The 25,183-nt window shown below is 43.0% G+C and overlaps 1 protein-coding gene across 6 annotated transcripts in view; it reads left to right on the top strand.

The window, feature by feature from the left end:
* RHBDD1 (rhomboid domain containing 1) overlaps positions 1-25,183 on the top strand; it is a 145,568-nt gene that overhangs the window by 60,693 nt on the left and 59,692 nt on the right. For all 6 annotated transcript variants that reach the window (XM_029933687.1, XM_029933686.1, XM_029933688.1 and 3 more), the window contains exons 4-5: positions 17,378-17,466; positions 21,053-21,109. In XM_029933687.1, coding sequence (XP_029789547.1) covers positions 17,378-17,466; positions 21,053-21,109 — 146 coding nt within the window. The remainder of the gene's footprint in view (positions 1-17,377; positions 17,467-21,052; positions 21,110-25,183) is intronic.

Below are 25,183 nucleotides of genomic sequence, written 5' to 3'. Positions count from 1 at the left end.
AACAGGAAAACAGGAGAAACCTAATGGAGGACCAGGGGGAGGGGAAGAGGGAAAGAGAGTTGGGGAGAGAGAGGGACACAAAACTTGAGAGACTATTGAATACTGAAAACAAACTGAGGGTTGAAGGGAAGGGGGCGGGGGGGAAAAGAGGTGGTGGTGAAGGAGGAGGGCACTTATGGGGAAGAGCACTGGGTGTTATATGGAAATCAATTTGAGAATAAACTATTTTAAAAAAATGATCACTGTTGTCAGGGATTTGGTGAACTGGAAGATATAAATAAACCTCCAATGGGACTGCGTATTGGTACAAAGTTTCTGAAGAGTAATTTGATGATCTGTATCAAGAGCTGTAAAAAGTTTATACCCTTTAATTCAGTAACTTTTTCAAGGAACCTGCCCAAATGACAAATAACCAGAAATACAGAAAAAGATCAACAGAGGTGTACTTATTGTCATGAAGTATTGGAAAATTGGAAACCACTTAAATGTCCAGTAGCATGCAAATGATCTAATAAATCATGATGCAATAGAATATTATGTATCCATTAAAATGCTACGTTCAGAGGTTCTTTTAATGGAGCTAAACATTGGAAACATTACCATTAAATTTGAAAATCTTAGGATGAGGGTAGAAAGTAGAATGTAACATATACAATGTGATTTTAATTTTTTCCCTAAAGAACAGTCACAAAAAGGACTAGGAAAAAAACCTACAAAAATAGTTTTAATGGTTAACTCCAAGTTATGGAGTTGTTTATCATTTTTTCCTTTATTTATTTATTTTGGCCAAATTCTCTGTAGAGAACATGCATTACTTACAGTAGAAAAAACGAGTTGGTAAAATATAAATATGTAGTCGTGTACTTTCACAAATATCTTCACACTGTCATCAATCTTGTTTGTCTCCTTTAAGTGCCCGGAGGGCAGGGATTTCATCGGTCTGTGGTCTGTTCTGTCCACAGCTTATCCTCAGTGTTTGACACAGTGCCTGGCACATCACAGTTACTCAGTAAATCCATGTTTGGGAACTAGAGCCAGAGTATGGGGTGGCCCATTTGAAGATAAAAGGCAAAGTTTAAATAGCCTAGTTACTGACCAAAGTCCAGAAGGATAGAGTGAGCAGTGAAGAAAAGTCAGATTCAGAATCTTCGAGTACAGAGCTGGAAAGCAAAGTCAGGGACTCAAACAAGAAAACGGGAAACTGAGGCTTCCGAAGACTGAAAAAGGCACCTCAGCACCCAGACGAGAATGGGCGAGGCGCCCTGCCTCCTCCCATGTGGGGACCACAGGTGCTTGCATGAGACAAACTGGATGTAGGAGGCCACAGGGGCACCTCCCGTCACCTTTGAAAACGGGGAGATTTATAGGCCATGTTCTCTGATGACACATAATAATAAAGACTTAAAGAACTAAGTACGAGCCAAAGGAATATACAATCTCAGTAACCATAATCACTTGGTTATACTCCCAGATGTAAAAGGAAATTTAAAAAGAAACTTTATGAATGAACAGTAGGAATACCCCCCATCAAACCTGTCGGCTACAGCAAAGTCTGAAGTGTTTTTTAAATAATATAGCAAGAAAGTTTGCAAAGTAAGTAACTTAAGCCTTCAATTTAAGAAGCTACAAATGGAACAAGTAAAATATTAGAGGAAGATAATGATGAAAGCAAAATTTAATAAACCAAAAAGGAAAAATATGACAGAATTGGTCACTGAGGAGTCTTTGAAAAAGACAAATCCGGCGGGCAGACCTGTGGCAGGCTAATTCTAAGAGAATTAGAAAGACTACCTGAAAGCAAATCCGAAAAAGGAAGTGGAAGTGGTGGGGTGGAGGAAGCTAGATCGGCTTCTGGAAGGATGTATGTTTGAGGGGGATATCTTTTTTGTTTTAAGAGATTACTATGTATGTTTTCGTTAAAGTTTTAGACTGATACTATTAACACCAAATCTTCTTTCTAAAAGAAACCATGGCGATTTCATGATCCAAACAATATTTAAGATAATTTTTTTTTTTAAGTCTTTGAGTTTCTCTGAAGGATTCCCGCTGACTGCATGCAAAGTCAGTTTTGTTTGGTGAGGTCTTACAGAGAGCATGCTCACTGGTAGTGTTAGTGTATCCAGGACTTCCGGTCTTGTCACTGGAGGAAAGATTTCCCAGTGTAACTGGCATTGTGGAGATTTTGATGAACCAGTTAATTTTACTTTGAGGGTGATATAGATTCACGGAATGATATATATCAATCATCAAATTACTTGATGTATGTCAAGTAATTTGAACTCTGAACGAAGGGTCACATTTCCCCCTATTTCTCTCAAGTGATTTTGTGTGGTGTGACACACCAGAGAGTAAAAATACCTTAGGACTTGCTAACGAAAGGCAGTGCGCACAGAATCTGCTTTTTTAGCACATACTTTTATAGATGTTGAAAATGCTGTTGTCAAACAGTATTTTAAAAACTGTCAGGTGTGTGTGTGTGTTTTTCAAATGAGCTTTAAATAATTCAGTACTTACGCGGGCAGCAGAAAAATGACTTTATAAACTTGCAGTGCTCCTTGGTACTGAATATACAAGTAGAGTCTATGAATTAACAATGAACACTATCCGATCCATCTTTTTACTAATAACCCGTGTAGTGTAGTGTTGATGGAAATTTGCTGTTACTAATGTTTTTTGGTGTTTTTTTTATTTTTATTTTTTTGCATTTCGCTTTAGAGAATCACCTTAAAGTCATTTCAGCATAGATACTACCTGCGTACTTACGGTGAAAGAGGTTTCTGAAAGCAACCTAGTCTGCTTTATCTAACTTGATGGGGACTCACGGTGGCCTCCTTCCCTTGTCTTCCCTCCTGCAAACTGCTGAATGAGAACGAGGCTAGAGTAAACGCAGAAGATAGTTTGCTTAGGAAAAATCCCCTCCTTTAAGAGTCTAATTGTGTGAAAAAGTAAAGGTCCTAGATTATTATGACTCTTAGCCACATTTCTCATAGACCCATGACTCAGAAGTCATTTTTCTCCTCATCTTTCCGTCACTGGTTTGTTTTTTTTTTTAAAGGAGTGACAGAGTAAACCTTGTTTCTATGAAAAGGCTGGATGGAATGCCCTGGTTCTGAGTGCCGCTCTTTCTCTTGCCAATAAAGAACTGTGACTTTTCTGAAGGCAGAAGAATGTTCTTCATCATCACCATTTTGACTGTTTTGTTATCCTCCGGCAGGCATTTAATACTAGTCACAGTGGTATTTTTCATGTTCTGAAGTTATCACATCTCCGATCTGAGATTATTCTCAGGTCGTGGCAAAAGATTTAAGGTGTATTTGCAGGGATTGGAAACTGACTGAGTCATGGCCGCAGAGAATGGAGAGTTACAGTTAGATAGTAGACGCAGGGTTGGTGAAAACACCTGTCTTGGAATATTAAGGGTAAAGCTCTCTGCATTGTAGCAGTACTTTTGAAGATTTGATGTAAGAAATGGTTAAAGTTCATTTAAAATTCATAAATTCCACTCCAGTGTCTCTCCGAGTACGCTGCCTATGATTGCTATCAAGCATCTTGAGCATGCTGATTATACACTGTTTGACACACATTGTTTGTCATGGTGTTTCTTTTTTTTTTTTTTTTTACATTTATTTACTTTTGAGAGACAGAGAGACAGAGCGTGAACAGGGGAGGGACAATGAGAGAGGGAGACACAGTATCCAAAGCAGGCTCCAGGCTGTAAGCTAGCGGTCAGCACAGAGCCTGACGTGGGGCTCAAACCCACGAACTGTGAGATCATGACCTGAGCTGAAGTCGGACGCTCAATTGACTGAGCCAGCCAGGCGCCCCTGTCATGGTATTTCAAGTGCTGCAGACTGACTCGTTCTGCATGTTCAGTCTGGAAAGATTCATCAGCGCTGCTGTTCCCCGTAAGGGTGGAGGTGGACTGCCTAACTAATGAGAAAGCTGTTCTGCCTGTGCTCCATAGTATTCCATGGTCTTCTACACGGGACTTCGTCTTTAGTGATGGCTAAAGGTTCCCCATTCAATCTGAATTTCATAGATTTTTACATGTTCATGTCACTTGAGTTTCCTTAAGGTCCAGCTTGGAATCCGTGGTAAAAAGAAGATTGGATGGGGGAATGGGCAGCCAAAGAGCTTAAAAAATAGTAAAGGAGATTGAAATCACCTGGCAAAACAAAGCTTTTAGTAGATTTGAAGCAGGCGAATACTGTTTTTTGGGGAAAAAAAATAACTTGTTGAGGATAGCAAATTAGAAATCGGAGTAGATTATTTGAATTGTTGCAAGTACCTTGTGGGTTAAGACGTGACCCATGGTATTGTTAGACTTGTGTCACATGAACAATTATATGGTTCCTACTCATACTCTTGGAGCCTCGTTCCATGTTCCTCGATGCAGGTTATACTTCCTAGTTGAACTTCCTCAGATCTGCGGAGTCTGAGGGAAAGACAGGCAGAAAGTGTACCCGTCAGGGAGGAGGGGATTCTGGGGAAGGATCCATTCCTGAGTCTTCCTTTCAGTCCACATTTATTGAGTGCTGCTCCCGCTTTCTCCTCACTCTCTATAAGCCTGGCCCTTGGTTTTACTTTTCTCTAAATCTCAGGTCCTCTTCTGTAAAATGGAATCCACAGTAGCACCTGTCTTTTTTTTTTTTTTAATTTTTAATGTTTTTATTTATTTTTGAGAGAGAGAGACAGCATGAGCAGGGGAGGGTCAGAGAGAGAGGGAGACAGAGAATCCAAAGACAGGCTTCAAGCTCTGAGCTAGCGGTCAGCACAGAGCCTGGTGCAGGGCTTGAACCCATGAACTGTGAGATCATGACCTGAGCTGAAGTCAGACACTTAACCAACTGAGCCACCCAGGTGCCCCAGTAGTACCTGTCTTATGGGCTTTCTGGGAGAGCTAAAAAGATACCATACGGATAGTCCTGAAATTGGTGTCTGGCTCCTTGGAAGAGCTACCACCACGTCAGTGCCCCTGAGTTGTCTTCTGTGGGCCCAGGAAGAATAACTGATGCTAGTCAGAGCATCGGAAGATCTTCCAGACCTACCTGAGTCCTGCCACTCTCTGGAAATCTGTGCTAACACTTACTGAATAAAGTCGCTATGAATTTCAAAGAGTTTAACAGAGGTAGTAAATAGTGTTTCTTAGTTGAAAAGATGAGATGTTTGAATTTTTTCCTCACATTTTGCTTCACACCTCCAATATGTAGCATGATATGGAATACTTTTTTATGTATTTTCTCTTTTAATTCTTGCCATATTTTTATTATCTTCTGTACACAAGGAATAGAGCTGTATCTAATACAAGGGCGTAGGTTCGGAGCATGAATTTAGTGACTTAAACATCTGGGTTCATATTTCTTCAGTGTGGTGACATTTTCTCTTTTACTCTTTCATTAGGATCGTCAAGTCCCCTAATCCACCTGGAGTCTTATCTTACTCTGGAACTGAAATAGCGGAAGGCAGAATACTCCCCTTCAGACTTTGAGATCTGTTGGCTCTACATTGCTTTTGTCATCCTTGGACACTTTTGTTGTTGAGATTCTTCTGGTTACAGTTTAAGGAAGTCCAGCTCAGACTAACTTGACCAGAGAGAAGGACCTCTGTTGGCTTACATGATTAGAATTTCCGGTGGTACAGGCCAGGGCCTAAGAGGCATGAGATGTGGTAGGATTTGGAGGTGCAGAGAAGGTGTATTAGGATTTTGTCTCCATTTCCTGGTTCTATTTCTTTTCCTGTGTTGGCTTCTGTGTTAGTTATTTATTGCTGTGTAATAAATGGTACCAAATGTAGTGGCAGGAAAGAGCACAGGCTTATTATTTCATGGAGTTTGTGCAGCAGGAGACCGGGCATGGCTTATCTGGGTCCCTGGCTTCAGGATTTCTCACGAGACTGCAACAGAGGTGTTAGCCAGCACTAAGATCTCATCTGAAGGCTTGACGTCAGAAGGATCTGCATCCAAGCCACGTGGTTCAGCAAAGAACGAAGTTCCTTGTGGGTTGTTGGACTCAGAGCTTTGCTGTCCCCTGTCAGCCAGGGGCACCACTGGGGTCTCTCCACAGGTTAGCTCACAATATGGCCACTTCTGTCATCAAAGTCAGCAAGAGTCTGCTGGTAAGGTAGAAATCATGGCCTTAGGTAGCACAGTCATGGTCGTGTCATGCTCTATTCTGCTCAGAAGCAAGTCTCAGGTCCCACCTGTTCACAGGAAGAAAGGATTGGGAAAGAGTGAAGAAGGGATCATCGGGGCCCGTCTTGGACTCTGTCCACCACTCCTTCATTCTCCACGTGGAAAAGCTCACCTATATGGTGGCAGAGTTGACCAAAAGCTCCAACCTTCCATCATCCTAGGGCTAGGGGCGATTCTAGAGAAAAGAGACCTGCTCATCTCCTCAGCTTCCATATTGGAATCTGCCAGTTGTGATTCATGGTTGAAAATATTAATCGACTCTGGCAAGCTTCACCACAAAAGGACTGATTGGAAGGCTACCTGGTATCTGGTATCTTCTAGAATTGTTGAGAATACTGAAGCACTGGGCTGGAAACACCTGAGAGAACTGGATGGCCGTGGAACGTTGCTACCCTGGACTCTCATCATGAGATTCTCTCTCTTTTTTTTTTTTTTTTTTTTTTTTTTTTTTGAGAGACAGTGCGAGCAGGGGAGGGTCAGAGAGAGAGAGGGAGACACAGAATACGAAGCAGCCTCCAGGCTCTCAGCTAGCTGTCAGCACAAAGCCCGATGTGGGGCTTGAACTCATGAACCATGAGATCATGCCCTGAGCTGAAGCTGGATGCTTAACCGACTGAGCCACCCAGGCGCCCCACCATGAGGTTCTCAAGAGGAAATCTATCTCACCAGCCTATAAGTATAGGTCTTCTGCCTGTGTACCAGCTGCAAGGCAGGGAGATGAGGGAATATCTATCCACCTTGGACCTCCATTGGAGGTGGGAGAGTTCCTTTGACTCCACCAGTGCTCGGAGATGAGCTCATATGGGTCTCGTGGCTTCTACGGATGCTCAGCCTAGCAGACTGCATTACATAAACAGATTCTCCTCCAACAGGCATTTTCAGAACTGTGTTGCTGGTGGTTCTGTGTTCTTGTTCAACATAAACTGTGCCTTCCAGGCACACCAACAAAGCTGCTCCAGAAGCACTATGTGCTATCAGTGGCACGGCTGGGTCTCTGAGTCATATCGTAGGTGGGACATTCATAGTCAGAAATTTGATTCAGACCAGACTGAACCAAAAGTAGAATTTAATTTTTCTGAAATTAGAGGCTAACTTTGTGATCCAGCTTTGTTTCCCGGTCTTTGTGTTGGGTCTAGAGATTCGGGGACTTCCTTGACTCTTTATTCTTGTCATCTTTGGCCATGTCTCTATCAGTTTCTTGGATATATGAGTACACTAGCTGAATTATCAGGTTTTTATAAGTTCAAAGAACTTGTAAATCTTTTGAGGTAAGCTCGTGTGTTTCCTTGCATGGATTTTCAAAGTTATACATAACTCTCTTGCAGCATTATAGTAGAATATATAGAGAGAGAATAATTCAAGCAGCCTCCGTACTGTCAGTGTGAAGCCCAATTGGGCTTGAACCCACGAAGGTCACGACCTGCACCAAAATCAAGAGTTGGATGCTCTGCTGACTGAGGCTCCGAGGCCCCCACCCTGCCACCCTTCCCTGTATATCCCGGTGATGACTCCTATTAATCAAGGTCACTGATGCCTGTCTCTTTTTGCAACCTCAAACAGCTACCCGCCCCCACCACCAAAGGGCCATGGGATTTCTAGGAATCACACTGCTTCTGAAAATCCCTCCATAAGGCTGAGCTCACAAGAACATCTATTTGCTTCATAACAGTAGCACATGTTAAAATCAGGCTATAAGCAATCCAACTTCTCTTTCATTTTATATTTACTTTCTGGAGGTGATGTGCAAATAATCACTCATGTGGTATCCAGAAATATTTCTGTCTATAGTAATACCAGATGGCAGGGCATTTTTCACGTGCCAACTTGCATTTCTTCTCCCACAGTGCAATGTGGAAGTGATCATGGCCTCTTTCAAATACTCTTCCTCCCCATGTGCATTTCAGTCGTGGTGGGAAGTTTTCTCGCATTATCAGTTCAATATGTTGTAGATTTATTTGGAATCCTTGGAATCCGGGCATAGTATAGTCACGTGGGAAGTACTTTGAAAGGAAAGATTTTTGAGGCCTAATGATTAAAGGTTATCAATTCAACATTTATTAATCATTTGCTTTACACTAAGCCAGTGGTTTTCTTAAAAATTTTTTAATGTTTTATCTATTTTTGAGAGACAGAGAGAGACAGCATGAGCAGGGGAGGGGCAGAGAGAGAGGGAGACACAGAATCCAAAGCAGGCTCCAGGCTCTGAGCTGTCAGCACAGAGCCCGACATGGGGCTCGAACCCATGAACCATGCGATCATGATCTGAGTCGAGGTTGGATGGATGCTTAACTGACTGAGCCACCCAGGCGCCCCAAGGCAGTGGTTTTCTACTGGGACAGGTGGCTTAGGTCCCCAGGAAGGATTTTGGAAATTTGCAGGGTTGTTTTTTGTTTTCTTAATGATTAGTGGCGGTGCTGCTGGCATCGGGTGTGCAGGTGCCAGAGGCACTAACCGCCCTGCACTGAGCAGGACCGTGCCCTACAACGAGGATGATCCCGCGTGACTCCCCTGTCCCCAGGTCTGCTGAAAGGACATTAATGTGGGTGAGCAGGCTGTTTATGATTCTTTGAGCCTAAAACCTAGTTGTGCTTTTCATAAAAACACAAAGTTTTGTGTGTGTGTGTGTGTTTGCTTTTTTTTTTTTGGCATGGATTTAATATACAATGACTTTTCCAGGAAAATTGTAAATGTAACTTAAGGGAAATCTGTACTTTGCTTTTCTTGGAGTCAACAGTTTATCCTCACGTAAAGTCACGTCACCGACGGAATCTTGCATGTGGTATTGGAGTCACACAAAAGCCCATCTGTATCTGCCTGTATTTACTATTCTCACTTTCATGCAGATTCCGTACAGAGGGGCAAGTGAAGGACCACTGTCCTGTGTCTTCTAGTGGTGTCACGTGCAACATAATTCCTAGAGTTCCTTGTATTCCTTGATAAATTTTGTCCTGAGATGACAGCTAGGGCATTCTCACGTTGAGTTGAAATTGTGCATATTTATGTGTCTGTGTCTTTAAAAGCATGTGTGTAATTGTGATGTTTATAAATTTTATTTCAAGACAGTGGAGCCTTGCCAACTGTTTGGGTTTAAGGGGGCATCGGGTATGATAGGGTTGAGAGCCAGCAGATTAAGCAGCAGGGCGATGGCAGAGAATTCTTCAGACAAGGAAAGACCTGGGGGAAGGGGGACAGAGAAGAGCAGCCCCTACCCTGCCCTGTGGGGACGCACTGGCCGGGAGCATTCTGCGAGGGCCTCGCTGGGTGAAGTGGAGGGCAAAGGCAGTGTTGCCAATGTGCACCTACCCGTGGTCCTGCAGGTGTCACACCCGGGATTCAGTCCCAGGTGATCAAACTCCAGTTTCCCCTGTTCTCAAACACTGTCCTAGACGATCCCAGGCGCGGGGGTGCGTGTGGAATGGTGCAGAGAAGAGGGAGAGGGTGTTGGCAAATGAAGTCTACTCAACAGTGAAGATGGAAAACCAGGGGAAGGAAGCTCTAGGATGTGTCTGGTCATGTGAGGTGTCTGGTGAGTAAAGTGGTCAGGCCTCTCTTGTGTGACCTCCGTGCTCCAATTAAGTGTGTGTGGGGGAGGGGAGTCGTTCATTTATTTCACGTGCAAAATAAAACCTACGTGTTGCTTTCCATTAATTCAGCACACACCTTTCCTTTCTTTTTGGAAATCTGAGTAATAACAGCAACAGATTCTAAAGAAACTTCGTAATACCACAGAGCTGCAGATTTTCATCTGGAGTGCTATTTAAAAACCTTTGCCTGTGCCACATGGAGGAGAACATTCTCAATGATTTACCCTCACAACAACAAGAGCATTTGGATTTATCTACCACGCTGAGAGAAATGCTGTTCTGTAAATGAGGGTATTGCCCAATTTCTGCTCCCTTTGTATTTGAGGGAAAAAATGCAATTACTGAAACACTAGAATAAGAAGTTTGGAAAAGAGAAAGGGAGATGTTACTCCCCCCCCGACCCCGCCATTATCTGTTGCTATTCTAAAATACAGTACTTTCTTTAAATCTTATTTTTAGATATATATATTTGTGTACCTATAACATGTTTGATGTTATATACATAAAGATATATTATAGCCATTGTATGTGCAAATATTCTAGAAATCAAATAAAATGAAATATCCTGGAGCAATGTTTTGAATCAGTCTTCCACTTAGTTTCCAACTTAGTACCCACATTCCTACTGAATACTATACTAGGTGCCTCTAATAGAGGCCTGCTGAATGCTATGCTAGGTGCCTCTAATAGAGGCCAACTGAATACTATACTAGGTGCCTCTAATAGAGGCCTGCTGAATACTATACTAGGTACCTCTAATAAAGGCCTGCTGAATACTATACTAGGTGCCTCTAATAGAGGCCTGCTGAATACTGTACTAGGTGCCTCTAATAGAGGCCAACTGAATACTATACTAGGTGCCTCTAATAGAGGCCAACTGAATACTATACTAGGTGCCTCTATTTAGTTGTCTTGCAGGCATCTTTCCCTAAACACGTCAGTGCTGAGCTTTGAACTCTCCCCACCCGGCCCTCTCCTCTTCCCAGTTTCCCACATCCCTGTAAAGGGTTTCACTGTCCATCCTTTAAAAACATTTTTTTTAATGTTTATTTATTTATGAGAGAGACAGAGTGCGAGTGGGGGGAGGCACAGAGAGAGAGAGGGAGACACAGAATCCGAAGCAGGCTGCAAGCTCCAAGCTGTCAGTACAGAGCCCGACATGGAGCTCAAACTCACGAACTGCAAGATCATGATCTGAGATGAAGTCAGACGCTTAACCAACAGAGCCGCCCAGACGCCCCGAGGGTTCTACTGTCCGTCTTGTTGCATAGGGCAGCAGCCTAGACTTCTCCCCTTCCTGCACCCCCACCCGGAGTCCATCACAAGGTCTTTCGTCTCTGTTGGCAGAAGAGAGGCCGCTTGCTTCTCCCCACCTTTGCTGCCACCGCCCCCTTCCAAGCTGCCCTCATTCTTCATCTGAGCCACATTCGCTCCTTACTGCTCTGCTCCACTGGCTCTTCCTGCCCCTCTAGGATCTGCTCTCCTACTGGACAGAATAGATCATTCTGAAAAATTCTCCCATTTAAAATTCTCCGGTGGCCTCCCAGTGTACAGGGAACAACCCAAACTCCTCCCCTTGGCACATGGGGCCTATATGTTTGCCCCTCTTTCCAAATTCATCTCATGCCATAGGATGTCCTTATGCTCACGCACCAGGCTCTAGCCACCTAAAGCGCACCGGCTCTTCCCAGCCTCATGGCTCTTACACGTCTGCTTTTCCCTGTGCGGAGCTCTCTTCCTCCCCTCGGGGCATACAAGCTCCAGATGCTACGGATGTCACTTTAAATGTCACTTAAGGAGCCGTCCCAGACTACTCTAGGGAAAGTAGAGTCACTTCCTTACATTTAAGCAGTTGGCAGTTAGAGAGTGTGTGTGCCCCCCCCGAGATTGTAAGCTCCATGAGGCGGTGACCTTGTTTGTCTGATTTATGTAATAATCAGTCAGTACATATTTGATGAATGAATGAATGAATGAATGACGGCTACCTTCCTGGATCAGCTCTTGGAGTTCTCTTGCTGCCAGGCTGAGGGGCATGGGCTTGAGAGCCAGGGAATGACGAGACATCATCCTTTATCTTGGAAGCCCTTTTGTAAGAGGGACCTTTTATGCCTTTCCAACACTCTTGTTTTTATCCAGATCATGTTTGTCTAGGACTCCAGTAACTGTCAGTGGTCAGCTCCCAGGCCTAGGCCCGGGGTGGCTGCCATGTTTAATAAAGGCACATGGATATTAGGGGTTACGTGGCCAATATCTCAGTGCCTCCCTTGGGGAGGGAATATAATATTGGAAGAGGACTAGTTTTTACTTCTGTAGCCAGAGGTGGCAGGAATGAGGTACCAGGGAATGTGGTAAAGAGAAAGAACGTATAGACCAAGTCTCTCCCAAACTGCAATCCAAAGACCCATCCTGGCACAGTGGTTGAAGAGAGCGTCCAGGACCAAAACCAGTTTAAGAACTGTTTCTCTTGGGAAGAAGCAGTCTTATCAAGGTCTTTCCTGGTGGCACGAATGTTCAAAAACTGAAAAAATTTTCACCACATCTTGCTACTCTTAGGCCAGCTTATTAGGATCATTTACTAAGATCCCCAAAGCAATGAAGAACTTCTGATCTGTGCAGTTCTGGCCTGGCATAAACTGCTTTCACAGGAGGACATTACGGAACATGGAATCCAATAGCCCCCTTCTGGCTCACTGCCTCTTCCCTTCCCTAGATCTCTTGCCTTGTCTAACACTGTGTCTCCATCAAGTTACATCCCTAATGAGGTCATGTGCTCTGCATACACCAGGAGGTTATGTCTTAGGGTAATACATTTTCTGCTTTCTGAGCTATGCCTGAGATGGCAGCTTCTTCAGCTGTGGAAAGAATTTGCCATTTAGCAGAGGAGGACCTTTATAGCTTGTCACAGCTTTCAATCATAGCTTTGGCTTTTGATTCCTTAACAGTGGCACATGGGAGCATGAACATTTTGCATAACCACTTAGCTTAACCTTCTAAGTCGCCTCTCCAAGGAGTAAGAAACAGTTGACGTCGGCATGATGGGAAAGAACGCTCCGTCCTGGAGTTAATAGTATCTGCATGTAGTTTGCATAACTGAAGTCCACACTCGTCTTCCCAGCTTCACTGAAAGACGTTTGACATATAACACACGCTAATATCTTCATCTCAGTTTTGGGCCAGAATTACCATCACTATCCCTTGTCAGTAATGCACACCAACATTGATTTGATTTTTTTAACTTTTCAACTTGTGTGTGTGTGTGTTTTAGTTTTTTCCCTACAAACACAAAAAGCTGAGCCCCAATTCTGGGTCAGCGCTGTGTCTCTGGAGGTCCATATGACAAAAATAACAGCTGAAGATTTTCAGAATTGTAGAAGAACGTAAGTCTACTACTGGAGTGATTGTGGTATTAACAGCAGTGTATCCAGAATAAAGAGAAAATCTGAAAAGCCAAGAGAGAAGACAGACGGAGGACTGGCCAACTTAGATTTTTTAGCAGCAGTGCTTGATTCTGTACCTCTGGACAGACTGGGAGACTGAAATGAAAGACCTTTTCGGACATACAGAGAGGAGCTGGAAGAATGGCTAACAGTCGGATTTGGGCGGGAAGGAACCAGAATCTAGGAGTAGGGCACACTGTTACAGAGCAGCGGCACAGCCAGGAGATGGCGTGTGTTAATAAATATACGTAATCCAGACAGATGGCTGCCCTGGTCTTAGGATTTGAGCACAAGCGAAATGTTTAGACTTGGTGCTGGGGTTTGAAATTCTCCCATTTGTGATGAATTCGTTTCGCTTCAGGCAACGGTCTTTAACAGGAGGTCCATGGCTAGAATTCAAGCCATCCGTGACCTTCTTAAAATAATAGGTGATGTATTTTGTGTATGTGTAATTTTCCTGCAGGCAGGATTTGTGGCTTTCATCAGACGTTGAAAGTGGCTTAGAACCTGAACAAGCTTAAGAACTACTGGATTAAGATATAGCTCCCCTATTAAAACGAAATTACATGTTGAGAAGGTGAGAAGTGATGATCTGGATTTGAATATTGGATCTTTGTGAAACCCTCGAGACCCCAGACAAATGGCATTTCTTCTCATTATAGTCCGTTTGTGTGGTGCACAACCTGTGTGACTGGACTTGGCAGCAATGTGTCTGGCCCCTGAGACTGTACCTTGCCATCAGTCAGTGTTTGATTATTGCCATTATGATTTCTAAAGGGAGTCACCATTGAGCTATCAGAAGAAATAAAGCTTCGAAGTGACCAGTTTGGGGATGTAAAACTAGATTTAGTGCTGCTGTTTTGTTAATTGACAGGGCGTTTTGTGTACTGTGTTGTCCAAGTACTCAGGATGAAGACAATGTCTGTTTAGTCATTGTCTCTCTAGATGAGATCTGATATGAAAACAGTTGTTAATCGGTGACCATGCTTAACTTGCGTTTTTATAATGCAGCTGGAACATGTATTAGACATGTGTATTTTATATGCAGTTTTAATTCCACAGCTCCGTTCCTCCAGTAATTGGTTGAGTGCTTGTGTCAGGGTGTTTACTGCCCTAGTAAGGTGATGGGTATTGGGTTGAAGAGGGCAGTCCTGTCCCCGAGAATTACTTTGAATTAGGATGGATGGTGGCAGGCCATCACCAAATCCTCAGTCCTAGCATAAGACCTAGTCAGGTCCCGAAGAAGCCGTTTCCTAGGAGCCTCCCGCATGGGGCAGCAGCCTGTGGGTGTAACTAAGAACAGAGTAGGGCACATACTCCAAGGACAGATGCTCTGAAACCATGGGCCTCCTCAGACGGCGCAGACATCACCACGTTAGTTTTATGTATACAGTTATTATGTTAGCGCAGTCTACTTCTGAAACTGTTATCTGTCTTCCTCCAAAGCCCAGGGCCTCCTCGTGGCCCCACAGCACTCCCAGGGGCAGGGATGAAGTGCCCAGGTGCTAGGCCTGGGGCGCCCTGCCTGCTGGGAAGGAGTTAAGTCTCCAGTCCCATTTCCTGCCTGCAGGACACAGGGCGAGAGAGGTGGTCTGTGAAATGGTTCCTGATGGCATGGAGAAAGGTAACTGCCACTCGAAATGAGCCTCGATTTCCTTTTTCATTGGTGGCATCTCCCTTTTTGTGTGTGTTACATAGAGAAATTCTCAGTTTGGGTTGATACGATCATAATCTCTTATTTTAAGAAAAGAACACCTGTGTAGAGCTTAAATGGTAAGGACCATTTTGAGATGGGACTTGTGTGAAAATGCGGACTGTGGGATAAGAGTGGAATATGGACCCTGGTCTGTCAGCCTTCCAGCCCCGGTTATGCATAATTACATTAGGACAATTCGACTATACTTGAACTTCTGCAAACTCATTTAGAGAGATAAGAAATCCATTTCACTGTATTGCACTCTAAATTGTAAATGAAGTACAGGATTGATTGTTTCATAGGTTGGAGTTTTAAATTGAAATTTTCTCCCATGTTATTTTATATCTGTACGATTCACCGTGAACATTGGGTTAAAAAGTTTAAAACAACATTGATGCGATTTTCTTCTCAGTGAAATTGAGGTTACTATTTTTAAAAAATTGATTCTGGCCTCTTCTTTGTATCCCTCAAACTACCACTTTCTGTGCCATTCTTAGAACTATTTGAAGGGTTTTATGTGGCCTAAAAATAGAATAAAATAAGCACAATTTTTTTTTTTTTGGAAAAAGCTAAAGAAAAGCACAGTTCGTGCTATTCTTCCCCTGAAAATGGGAACCCAAGGGTCTGATCCTATGTTTTTATTATCAGGTTACACATACTTTGAGGTAAATCTATTTGATGAAGATAGTAGCTCTCTTGAAGGGATGATTGTGTGTGTGGGGGGCGAGTGTGTATGTGCACGTGTGCCGAGTGTGTATGTGCACGTGTGCACGTGTGGACATTGGCAGGAGCTCGTTCGGGCAGTAGTGGGAGTGAATTGGCTAATGAAGCGAATAGCAGTTCCATCCTCCCTCCATGGCCTCGTCTTTCCCTGGGACCCAACGAGTCTCGCTAGCTCTAAGACAGTGACAGTGACTCGTGGCCATCTTGCCCGTGATTTTCCAGGGCCTTTGCCCTGTCGGTTGCTGCTGGGTAGGCCAAGTGTGTTGGCTTTGATTCTGGGCCTGCCGTTGGGGGCTGCACGTCAGCCCCGCAGCTCCATCACCACCGTGGCTCAGGGGGTGCACTAAGATGAAGATGTGATGGCTTTAACTTTCTCCGGGTGTCCTGGACACTCGAATCATTCGTTCAACCCATGTTCGAGTGTCTTCCAGTGCCAGGCACAGCCCTCAGAGCGTGTCATACATATGTGGAAATGACAGAAATCACTGTGCTCTGGTAGTTTACATCTGGCTCCCTTAAGAACTTTCTGGAATGAGGGTCACTACTTCCCCAAGCTGTGGAAATATTCATACTCTTGACCATTTGTTTGTTTTTAGTTTCGAATGTAGCATACCAGATGAATAAGAAGACATCATTGCTGCCCTCAGAGACTTTATAAGAGAGAAAGAGAGACAGACCGATAGCCGGGCCAATGTGTAAACACCTCACTGCCCAGCAGGCTGAGTATGTGCTGCTGTAGAGGTAGAAGTAATATTGTGGAGGGAAGACAGTGGGAGGGAGGAGCGATGTGATTTTTATGACAGGTGTGCCTGCCATTCAGCTCAGCCTGTGGTCACCTCTGAGCACATGGGGGTCTGGTGGTGGGGTGCGGTGACGGGCTTAGTGGGCTATCAGAGTGGAGGGAAGGGACGAGCGAGGCCAAGTGCTGGGTGGCCTTGACTGCAGGCTGGGGTGATCTGTAAGCACATGAGTCCTTGAGTTTCACCGGATGGCTATGAACATGGCGGGCCCACTATTCTAGAATAGCTGATGGCGGAGTGTGGGATCCACTGAGAGCAAGAGCGGAGGAGGGGGAGGGGTAGACAGCTAGGTGATTTTCCTTCATTTATTCTTTTACTCCTTCACCAAAGACTTAGGTGGGGCTTGCTGAGTCACTTATAAGTGACTGCCCATCTTAGATGGCACTTTAAGAAGAATGGAACCAATTTAATGCCCTACCTCATCTTCCAAGCTTGAAGTTTACATTTTTGTCTCTTTCGGCGGAGGACCTGAAAGCAGCTTTAGGGGGAGGGGTGCGGACACCTCCGTTTCCTCTGCTGGTTTCTCCTGCTCTTCGCCTCACTTGTCAGTGCTACACGGGGACATACGGGGCCTCACAAGGCCTGGATAATTTGAGATGTAATTCAGAGAAAGCGGATTTCATTTATCTTTTGGGATAAGAGCCACAGAGAAACACGGGAAGAAATAGATGGTTTTGTCTTGACAAAATGCTTCCACTGCTGTGAAGGGGGCCAGCAGTTACTGCAGCTTAAACATGTGGTCGTGGTTATGCCTTGTGCTTTTTTTTTCTTTTTTAAGGTAGGAAACGTTCTTTGGACAGAGTTAAATGCCGCTCGGCACGAAGGACGTGCTGGGGGAGCAAAGCCTGTAGACTGTGACCAATTGACATGCCCTGGCCTAATGAGAAGACGGAATGCGTCTCATCTGTGCAGAGCAAATACTCACAAAGGGCCTCCTTCTCTCCTAGGACTTCCTTCGCTGGGCACCTGGCCGGGATTCTCGTCGGACTGATGTACACGCTTGGGCCTCTGAAGAAAGTCATGGAAATGTGTGCAGGTACGGAACAGAGCACCCCGGGCCTGACAGCAGGTTGGAAGTTCATCTTAATTTTAATGGAAACCGGATTTTAATGGAAACAGAAGCAACCCCGAGTGTCCCTGTGGTTCAGCTTAGGAATTCCCTAATAGACTCTTTTTAAAACCAAGGGGCCAAACAGCTGTCACACACGCGGCCCACACTGCTCTACAGAAGAGTCTGCAAACCCAACTTGTGAGCCAGAAACTTTTGTAGGGGACACATTGTGGTGTCTTTACCTGCAGCATTAAGAGCAGTCACAGAAACCTCGATTTTCTTGAGAATGCAAGGGACTAAAATGGATTTCTTTTTAATTAAAAAAATTTTAATGTTTTTTATTTATTCTTGAGAGAGAGAGAAAAAGAGAGAGAGAGAACGTAAGCAGGGGAGGGGCAGAGAGAGGGAGACACAGAATCTGAAAGCAGGCTCCAGGCTCTGAGCTGTCAGCACAGAGCCCAATGCGGGGCTTGAACTCATGAACCTTGAGGCTATGACCTGAGCCGAAGTCGGATGCTTAACTGAGTCAACCACCCCAGCGCCCCTAAAATGGATTTAAGATAATGCATTCTTCCGTAATCATCCACAAATTAATATAAGTGCAAGGAAAAGTTACAAAAGGAAATCAAATCTGTGCCAAAGTGTAGGGTCGGTATTTGCAAGAATCTAGAATGACCCCTAGGTTCTCGGGTGAGATGCATATTCGTGTGTGGCCAAAGCAAGTGTGCTATGGCTTAAAGCATGGCTTCTGCCTGTACAATTTGTTTTTTTGTCTTTCTGTTTTTTGTTGGTTTGGCTTTTTTTTTTCTGTCAAATTGATGCCCAATGAAAATACTTTATTTTATTTAGAAATATATGATTTTTTTAGCCCTCTTCATTTAAAATGCTATACTGTGTTTGACTTCTAGGAAAACTATTTTGCAGACACTTGTTTTATAGACCATATGAGTTCCGATATTTCATCTTTTATTCATAGGAAACCTTCTGAGACTATTTTACCTTTCCTTGAACCATAAATAATTTGTTTTCACAGTTTGTGCCGATGACTGGTATTCTTGAGATCCATATAATATTCATGATATTAGAAAGCTTCCCAGGCACTATGCTGCCGTCTTTATTAGCGGGTTGTGCCCACTTTCAGATGAGTTTTACAGGCTGTGTTGCATCTAAAGAGATTCCCGTTTCCCTACATTTGCTTATTACTGTGTTTCCAGTGTGTGCGCTCAGAGGAGTCGGGAGGAACTGCATTTATTGAAAATGTCCGGTTTCATTGTATTGTCAGTACAAGTTAATTATGGAAATATAGAAATGAGCTTTGTAGCCCCAATGCTCCTTAGTACTGATAAAGGAAAAGGAACGTTTCTTGAGAGTTTAATGTTTTCTTTCATTTTTTTTAAAGATTTTTTTGAAATTTTTAAAATGCTTTTTAATTTATTTTTGAGAGAGAGAGAGAGAGACAGTGTGAGCAGGGGAGGGTCAGAGAGAGAGGGAGACACAGAACCGGAAGCAGGCTCCAGGCTCTGAGCTAGCTATCAGCACAGAGCCTGACATTGGACTCGAACCCATGAACCAGGAGATCATGACCCGAGCCGAAGCCAGATGCCCAACCGACTGAGCCACCAAGGCACCCTGAAAGATTTTATTTTTAAGTTATCTCCACACCCAACATGGGGCTTGTACTCATAGCCCCAAGATCAAGAGTCGCATGTTCTACCCATGGAGCCAGTCAGGAGCCCCCAAATTTGTTTGGTTTTCTGTGTGTATCTGAAGTTGAAGTGATTTGTAAAGCTTTCTTATAGAATATAGGGAAGTAGTTTGATTTTAAAGAGGATTTCCCCCCACGATTATACCATTTCAACTTTTAGTTTTCCTTCTTAAACTTTGCCTATGATCTGGGGAGATGTATTTTTTACATCATGTTGTTTTCAAAGTGATACAATAGAAAATTAGATACTAAAAGCTGAAACAAACATGCAGTGCTATTTACAAAGAACTTATCATCTGTCCTGTTGCCGTTTTAGGGACAAGGAAGGGGAAAGGCCCTTTAGAAGGGCAGGAACCATGGCTTCCCTAACAGTCTTAGATTAGGTCAACAGGAACCTCTGAGGAGCTGCAGAGGGTTCTCCATAACCTGTTCCGGATAAGGCTGGCCCCAAACGAAAGGGAGTTTATTTTAACAGTTGTTTAGAAATCATTTGAAATGACCTTGGCCATGTTATAAAGACCTCCTAATTATTGGAAAGATCATCAGTTAACATGGTTGTTCTGTTCCATTGGTCGATGGATGTGGCTGTCTTTATGCCCAGTACCTTACTGTTTTGATTTCTATGACTTTGTAATGCAGATTGAAATGGGGAGGTGTTAGGATGGCAGTTATCAACGAGACAAGAGATCCTAAGCATTGGTGGAGGAGGTAGAGAAAAGGAGATGCTTGTGCACTGTTGGTGAGGATGTAAACTGGTACAGTCAGCATGGAGGTTCCTCAAAGAATTAAAAATGGAATACCTTAGGATATAGCAAGCCCACTTCTGAGTAGAATCCAAAGGAAATGAGATCAGCGTCTTGAAGAGATAGTCGCGCTCCTGTGTTTCTTACAGCATTATTCACGATAGCCAAGATAGGATGACTGTCCATCAGGTAAATGGATAAAGAAGATGAGTGTGTGTGTGTGTGTGTGTGTGTAGTGGAATTAGTCAACTATAGAGAAGAAGGAAATCCTGTTGTTTATGACAACATGGATGAACCCAGAAGACATTCATTATACTGAGTGAAGTAAGCCAGAGAGAAAGACAGATGCTATATGATCTCACTTACATGTGAAATCTAAAAAAGTGGAACTTCTAGAATCAGAGGAGAACAGTGATTGCCAAGGGCTCGGGACATGAGAGAAATGGGGAGGTGTTGGTCAAAGGGCACAACCTTCTAGTTAGAAGATGAATAAATTATGGGGCTCATACTGTGTGGTGACATAGTTAATAACCCCATATCCTATACTTGAAATTTACTGAGAGATCTTATGTTCACACACAAAATGGTAACTCTGTGAGGTGATAGGTGTTAATTAACTTGAGTGTAGCAGTCATTTCATACGTATATGTGTATTAAATCATCATGTTATATATCTTTTATTTTATTTTTTTTAATTTTTTTATACAATTTATTTTTTTAACATATGCAATTATTTTCCGTCATTTACAATACAGTAGTTACAATGATACTCCGAACAGAAAAGCAAAGTAAAAAATCAAAACCCCCACTTCTGTTTCATGTAATTAGACTTATACAGAAATTAGAAGGTTAGGTACCAACTAGTTAATCACCTAATTTCACAGTTATCTGAAGTGGCAATTGTAATATAGCAGCTTATCTATGATACATTCAAGATACATGATATAATTTATTACTTGCCCATAAGCTAAAACACAGCCTGCTTAATATCTTTTAAAATTAATGTTGTCCAACCCAAATACTTGCAGTTTTTTATTTGTCGATCAGACCTCTGTAAAGCTTGGGCTGCAGGTGGAGGGATCCTTATGGCTACAATTAAAATGTCTCTTTCTTTCACATTTAGGCAATTTTCCCTCCCGTGTTCATCACTCAGGACAGCAGTACTACTTTAATAGTGCAGGTAAGCACCTTATTGCATTTAATACATTTTATTTTAAGAAATGACCGCGTTCGCCACCATGGAGCTACGTTAAGGTAATCCTAGCTTGTGCTGTTGTTGAGTAGTCCACAGGTGTGTACATGTGCCACCAACACGCCTAGATGGAGCCACAGCCTAGGGAGCATATTTGGGGGAGCTGGTAGGGAAAGCTGGGGGAGGAGGTTACTGTGGCCTCAGAAGATTGTACGATTGGTTTGAGTTCTCTCAGATGTGGTAACGTTCATACCAGATCCGGATCTAGTACTAGATTCGCAGTCTCCAAGTCCACACTGCCCATGGAGTGTTAGAAGTTAGTTTCAGATTGATTCTTCTCCACAGTCCACCCCACCTGCATATTCAAGAGGACTCATGCCTAAGAGGCTAAGGTAGGCGTTCCTCGAATAGTTAATACCATGTGACTCAAAGAAGAGAATCTGTTTTTCCTAAATGGTTTACAAATATGTAGCAAGCCCTTCCTGTTAAAGCACATGACCTGTTTTAGACCAAGACCCGCACGTGTCATGTTCAGAGGCTGCCCTGTGGTGCTTGGGACCAGTTCTTGCAGACAGATGTTAAAGGAGCCATAGGCGGGGAAGTCTAGGTGTCTTTTAGAGTCATTCCACTGGAGACCCATTGTAGCTTACAGCCGGGGTCGGCAACCTTTTCTGTGAGGAGCCAGATAGCTACTGTTGTAGACTCGGAAGGCTTTGATGGCCACGTGGTCTCCGTGACAGCTTGTCCTTGTAACATGAAAGCAACCAGAGACCATTGAGCATGGCTGTGTCACAGTGAAACCTGATTTACACAAATAGACCATGGGCTGGATTTGGACCACAGTTTTAGACTTGTGACCCCTGGCTTGAGTAATGTAGGTACAGAGAATTATATGTATTAGGGTGTCTGTGTGTGTTTATATGTGGTGTGTGTGTGTGTGTGTGTGTGTGTGTGTGTGTGTCTTCCATGTCTTACTGATCCTTCTAACCTAAGTTTTCTGTCAATGCTGAGAGAAGGGGGTTAAAATCTCCAACTATGATTGTGGAACTATCTGGATCTCCTTTTAATTTGGTCAGTTTTTGCCTCATGTATTTTGTCTTTCACTGAATTTGGGAGGGTTTCAGATATTAGTTGTACAAATGTTTTTTCTCCAGTCGCTTTCTCCTCTTCTTCTGAGACGTTAATGACATGAAATCTGAACATTTTGATAGTGTTACTCAAGCCCTTCAGGCTTTTTTTCTTTTTCAATCTTCTTCCCTTTGTGTTCTGTACTTTGGATAACTTTTGCTGATTTATCTTCAAGCTCATGGTCTCTTTCCCCTGTCCTCTCCATTCTGCTATTGAACCTACCGTATGGTTTTTTACAATACCATGTTATTGAGTTCTAAACTTTCTATTTGGTTCTCTTTTATAATTTCTGTCTCTGCTGAAAACTCTCTCTCCATTCATTTCAAGAGTGTTCGCCTTTATCTCACGGAGCATGGTCATTGGTAATTGGTCATTGGATTGTCTTTAAAGTCTGTCTTATAATTCCAACCTCTGAGTCCGCTCATGGGGCTGGTATCTGTTGATTATCTTTTTCTCCTGAGAATTGGTCACTGTCTTCTGTTCTGTTTTAGTTTGGGATCACAGTAATTTCGAGACTGACTTTTCTGACTATTGTGAGATTCCAGATCCTGTGAAAATCCTCTATAAAATAGTGACATTTTTGTTTGTGCAGGCAGTCACCCTGTTTATGTTTAGACCACAAATTCTGTCTCTCCTTCTGTGGATGATTAGGTTCCAATGTCAGTTCAGTTTTCAGATCGTCTGTGCTATTTGGGCCAGTCTCATGCATGCACCTCTCATGAGTTAACTTGATATTTCTATGGCAGGTTATGTAGGTACAGAGAAACCTTCAGAAATCTGCATGGGTCCTCTGGAGATTTTACTAGATTATTAAGCTATGCATGTGTGGGTGAAATTCCATGAGACCAGGAGAAGAATGAAAAGCTGCAAGTTGAACAGTTCTCAGAGCTCAGGCAGGGCTGGGAGACCTTTGCTTCCCAACCAACCAGAACAGAAAGCCCTTGCTGAACAAAGGACATTCAGGAGGGACCCCAGAAAAGTGACACCTAAGTAGTAGCACAGAATTAACCATAGAATAAAAGTTACTTTCAACCATTAAAGAACTTAAAAGCAAGTGCCAGAGGGATCAAACTGATCCTCAAAAAACTTAACTGTGTCTGAACAAAGTTGTTTTCTCTTAAATAAGATAAATTCAACACCACAAAATACACAATGTCTAGTATCCAATCAAAACTTACCAAACAAAAATCATGACCCACAACCAGGAGAAAAATCAGTGTGTATTGTAGCAGATGCAAACATATGTGCAGACTGCTGAAGGTTTCTCTGGTCACTGCTGTACCTGCTTGTGTCTCCTTTCCCTGTACCACAGTCTGGAAAGCACCTCCAGGCTCATTTCCTTTCTCTCAAGGTTCAAAATCTTGGATTGGCTGTTATACAGCATCCGCTAACATTTGTTTCAGATTATTTTCTCCAGGGTTTTGGTGGAAGGGCTAGTTTAGTACCAATGACTCCTTTCTAGCAGAGGTAGAAATCCATTTCAGCAGAATTAGCATGATGCATTCAGTGTTCAGGCCGAGAGGGACGAGAACGGTTGCAGTTGGTGAAGGTTATTCGGAGGAAGTGAAAGATAGGGTCTTTGAATGAGTAAGTAGAAGTTAAGCAAAGCAATGGGAAGAAAGGGATTATCAGGCTTTTACTAAAAAGCCTGTTTGAGGTTATCCAGAATATGGAGACCCATGTACACTGATTTAATTAGAAGAGCTTTATTGGCCCACATAACTAGGGGCCAATAGGTGGGTTGGACAGGAAGACGCATTTCGGTCCCCTCTCCCATTGTGACTTCTCACCTGTTGACTTTGTTCCTTCTACCTGGCAGAGTAGAAAAGAGTAGAACCTGGCCTCTAACACCTGGGCATTGGTAGAGGAAAAAAGGATTTTCTCTTGGTTGATTTATTAAATCCCCAAAAGTAACAGGAATGTTCCTCTGGACAAAGGGAGTAAGACGTGTGCAGACATGCCTTAAAACTATCGTAGATCACCTCGTCCTAAGGTCTCGTGTGACAGCTGGGAAATTGAAGCCGAGGAATGTTAAGTAATTTGGCTGAAGTCCTACAGATGGTGATAAAACCAGGACCAGAAACGCCACTCACCGATTCCTAGCCTCTGCTGTGTCTATCATACAGGGAAGGGAGATGGCCTGCACCGTCTGCTGATTTATCCTAGTTCCCCTGACTGTCTTCTCTTTCCTCTTTTTCTTTTTTTTTGGCACTTATTAAGAAAAAATAGTAAAAAGGGAACCCTGCTCCTTTCCTCCTTCATACAGAAGAGGCATACACACAGCAGACACACAGACCAGAGAATTAAAGGCGAAAATAAAAGCCTCTTTTACCTTTCTCTCTTATCCCCTGTTCGATTACCATATGTATATTCCTTCCTCTGAAGTGACTGGATTTCTTCAAAAGCAGAGCTACATAAGGCCGGGTGGCCATGCTAATGGTCATCTAGGGAACTTGCATGAGGGCATACGTATCTCTTACAAGTAATGATTTATTTTTAATATGGCGTCCTTAGCTGCAAGAGTCTTTTATAGGTCAAAGAAGCTCATGAATGTTTAAAAAGCTGTTACCAATTTTTCTAATCATAGTGGTGTTTCTTGATCTCTTTTGCCATGAAATCCTGGTATGTGGATAAGGAACAGATGGAGTAGTTAATAGAATAATGATAACCAGAATTTCTTTTACTGCAGAGCCAAAGTATATAGCGACAAAAGAATATTAAACTGGTATTCATTGCAGGATATAATTTAAACTTATTTATCTTAAGTGTTTGACGGTTGGGTCTTTTCAGCCATGTTTATTATGAAGATTTAAAAATATCTGATTGGGCCAGTGGAACAGCTGAAGAAAATTTTTTGTCTTAGGGGACCTGTTCTCATTATAATAGATATTGATGGGAGTTTTGGTCTTCATGATGATTTATGACTGATGATAG

Source organism: Suricata suricatta, chromosome 3 (genome assembly GCF_006229205.1).
Source record: "Suricata suricatta isolate VVHF042 chromosome 3, meerkat_22Aug2017_6uvM2_HiC, whole genome shotgun sequence".
Classification (NCBI taxonomy): domain Eukaryota; kingdom Metazoa; phylum Chordata; class Mammalia; order Carnivora; family Herpestidae; genus Suricata; species Suricata suricatta.
The sequence above is the reverse complement of the archived record's forward strand: the minus strand, read 5'-3'. Positions and strand labels throughout refer to the sequence as shown.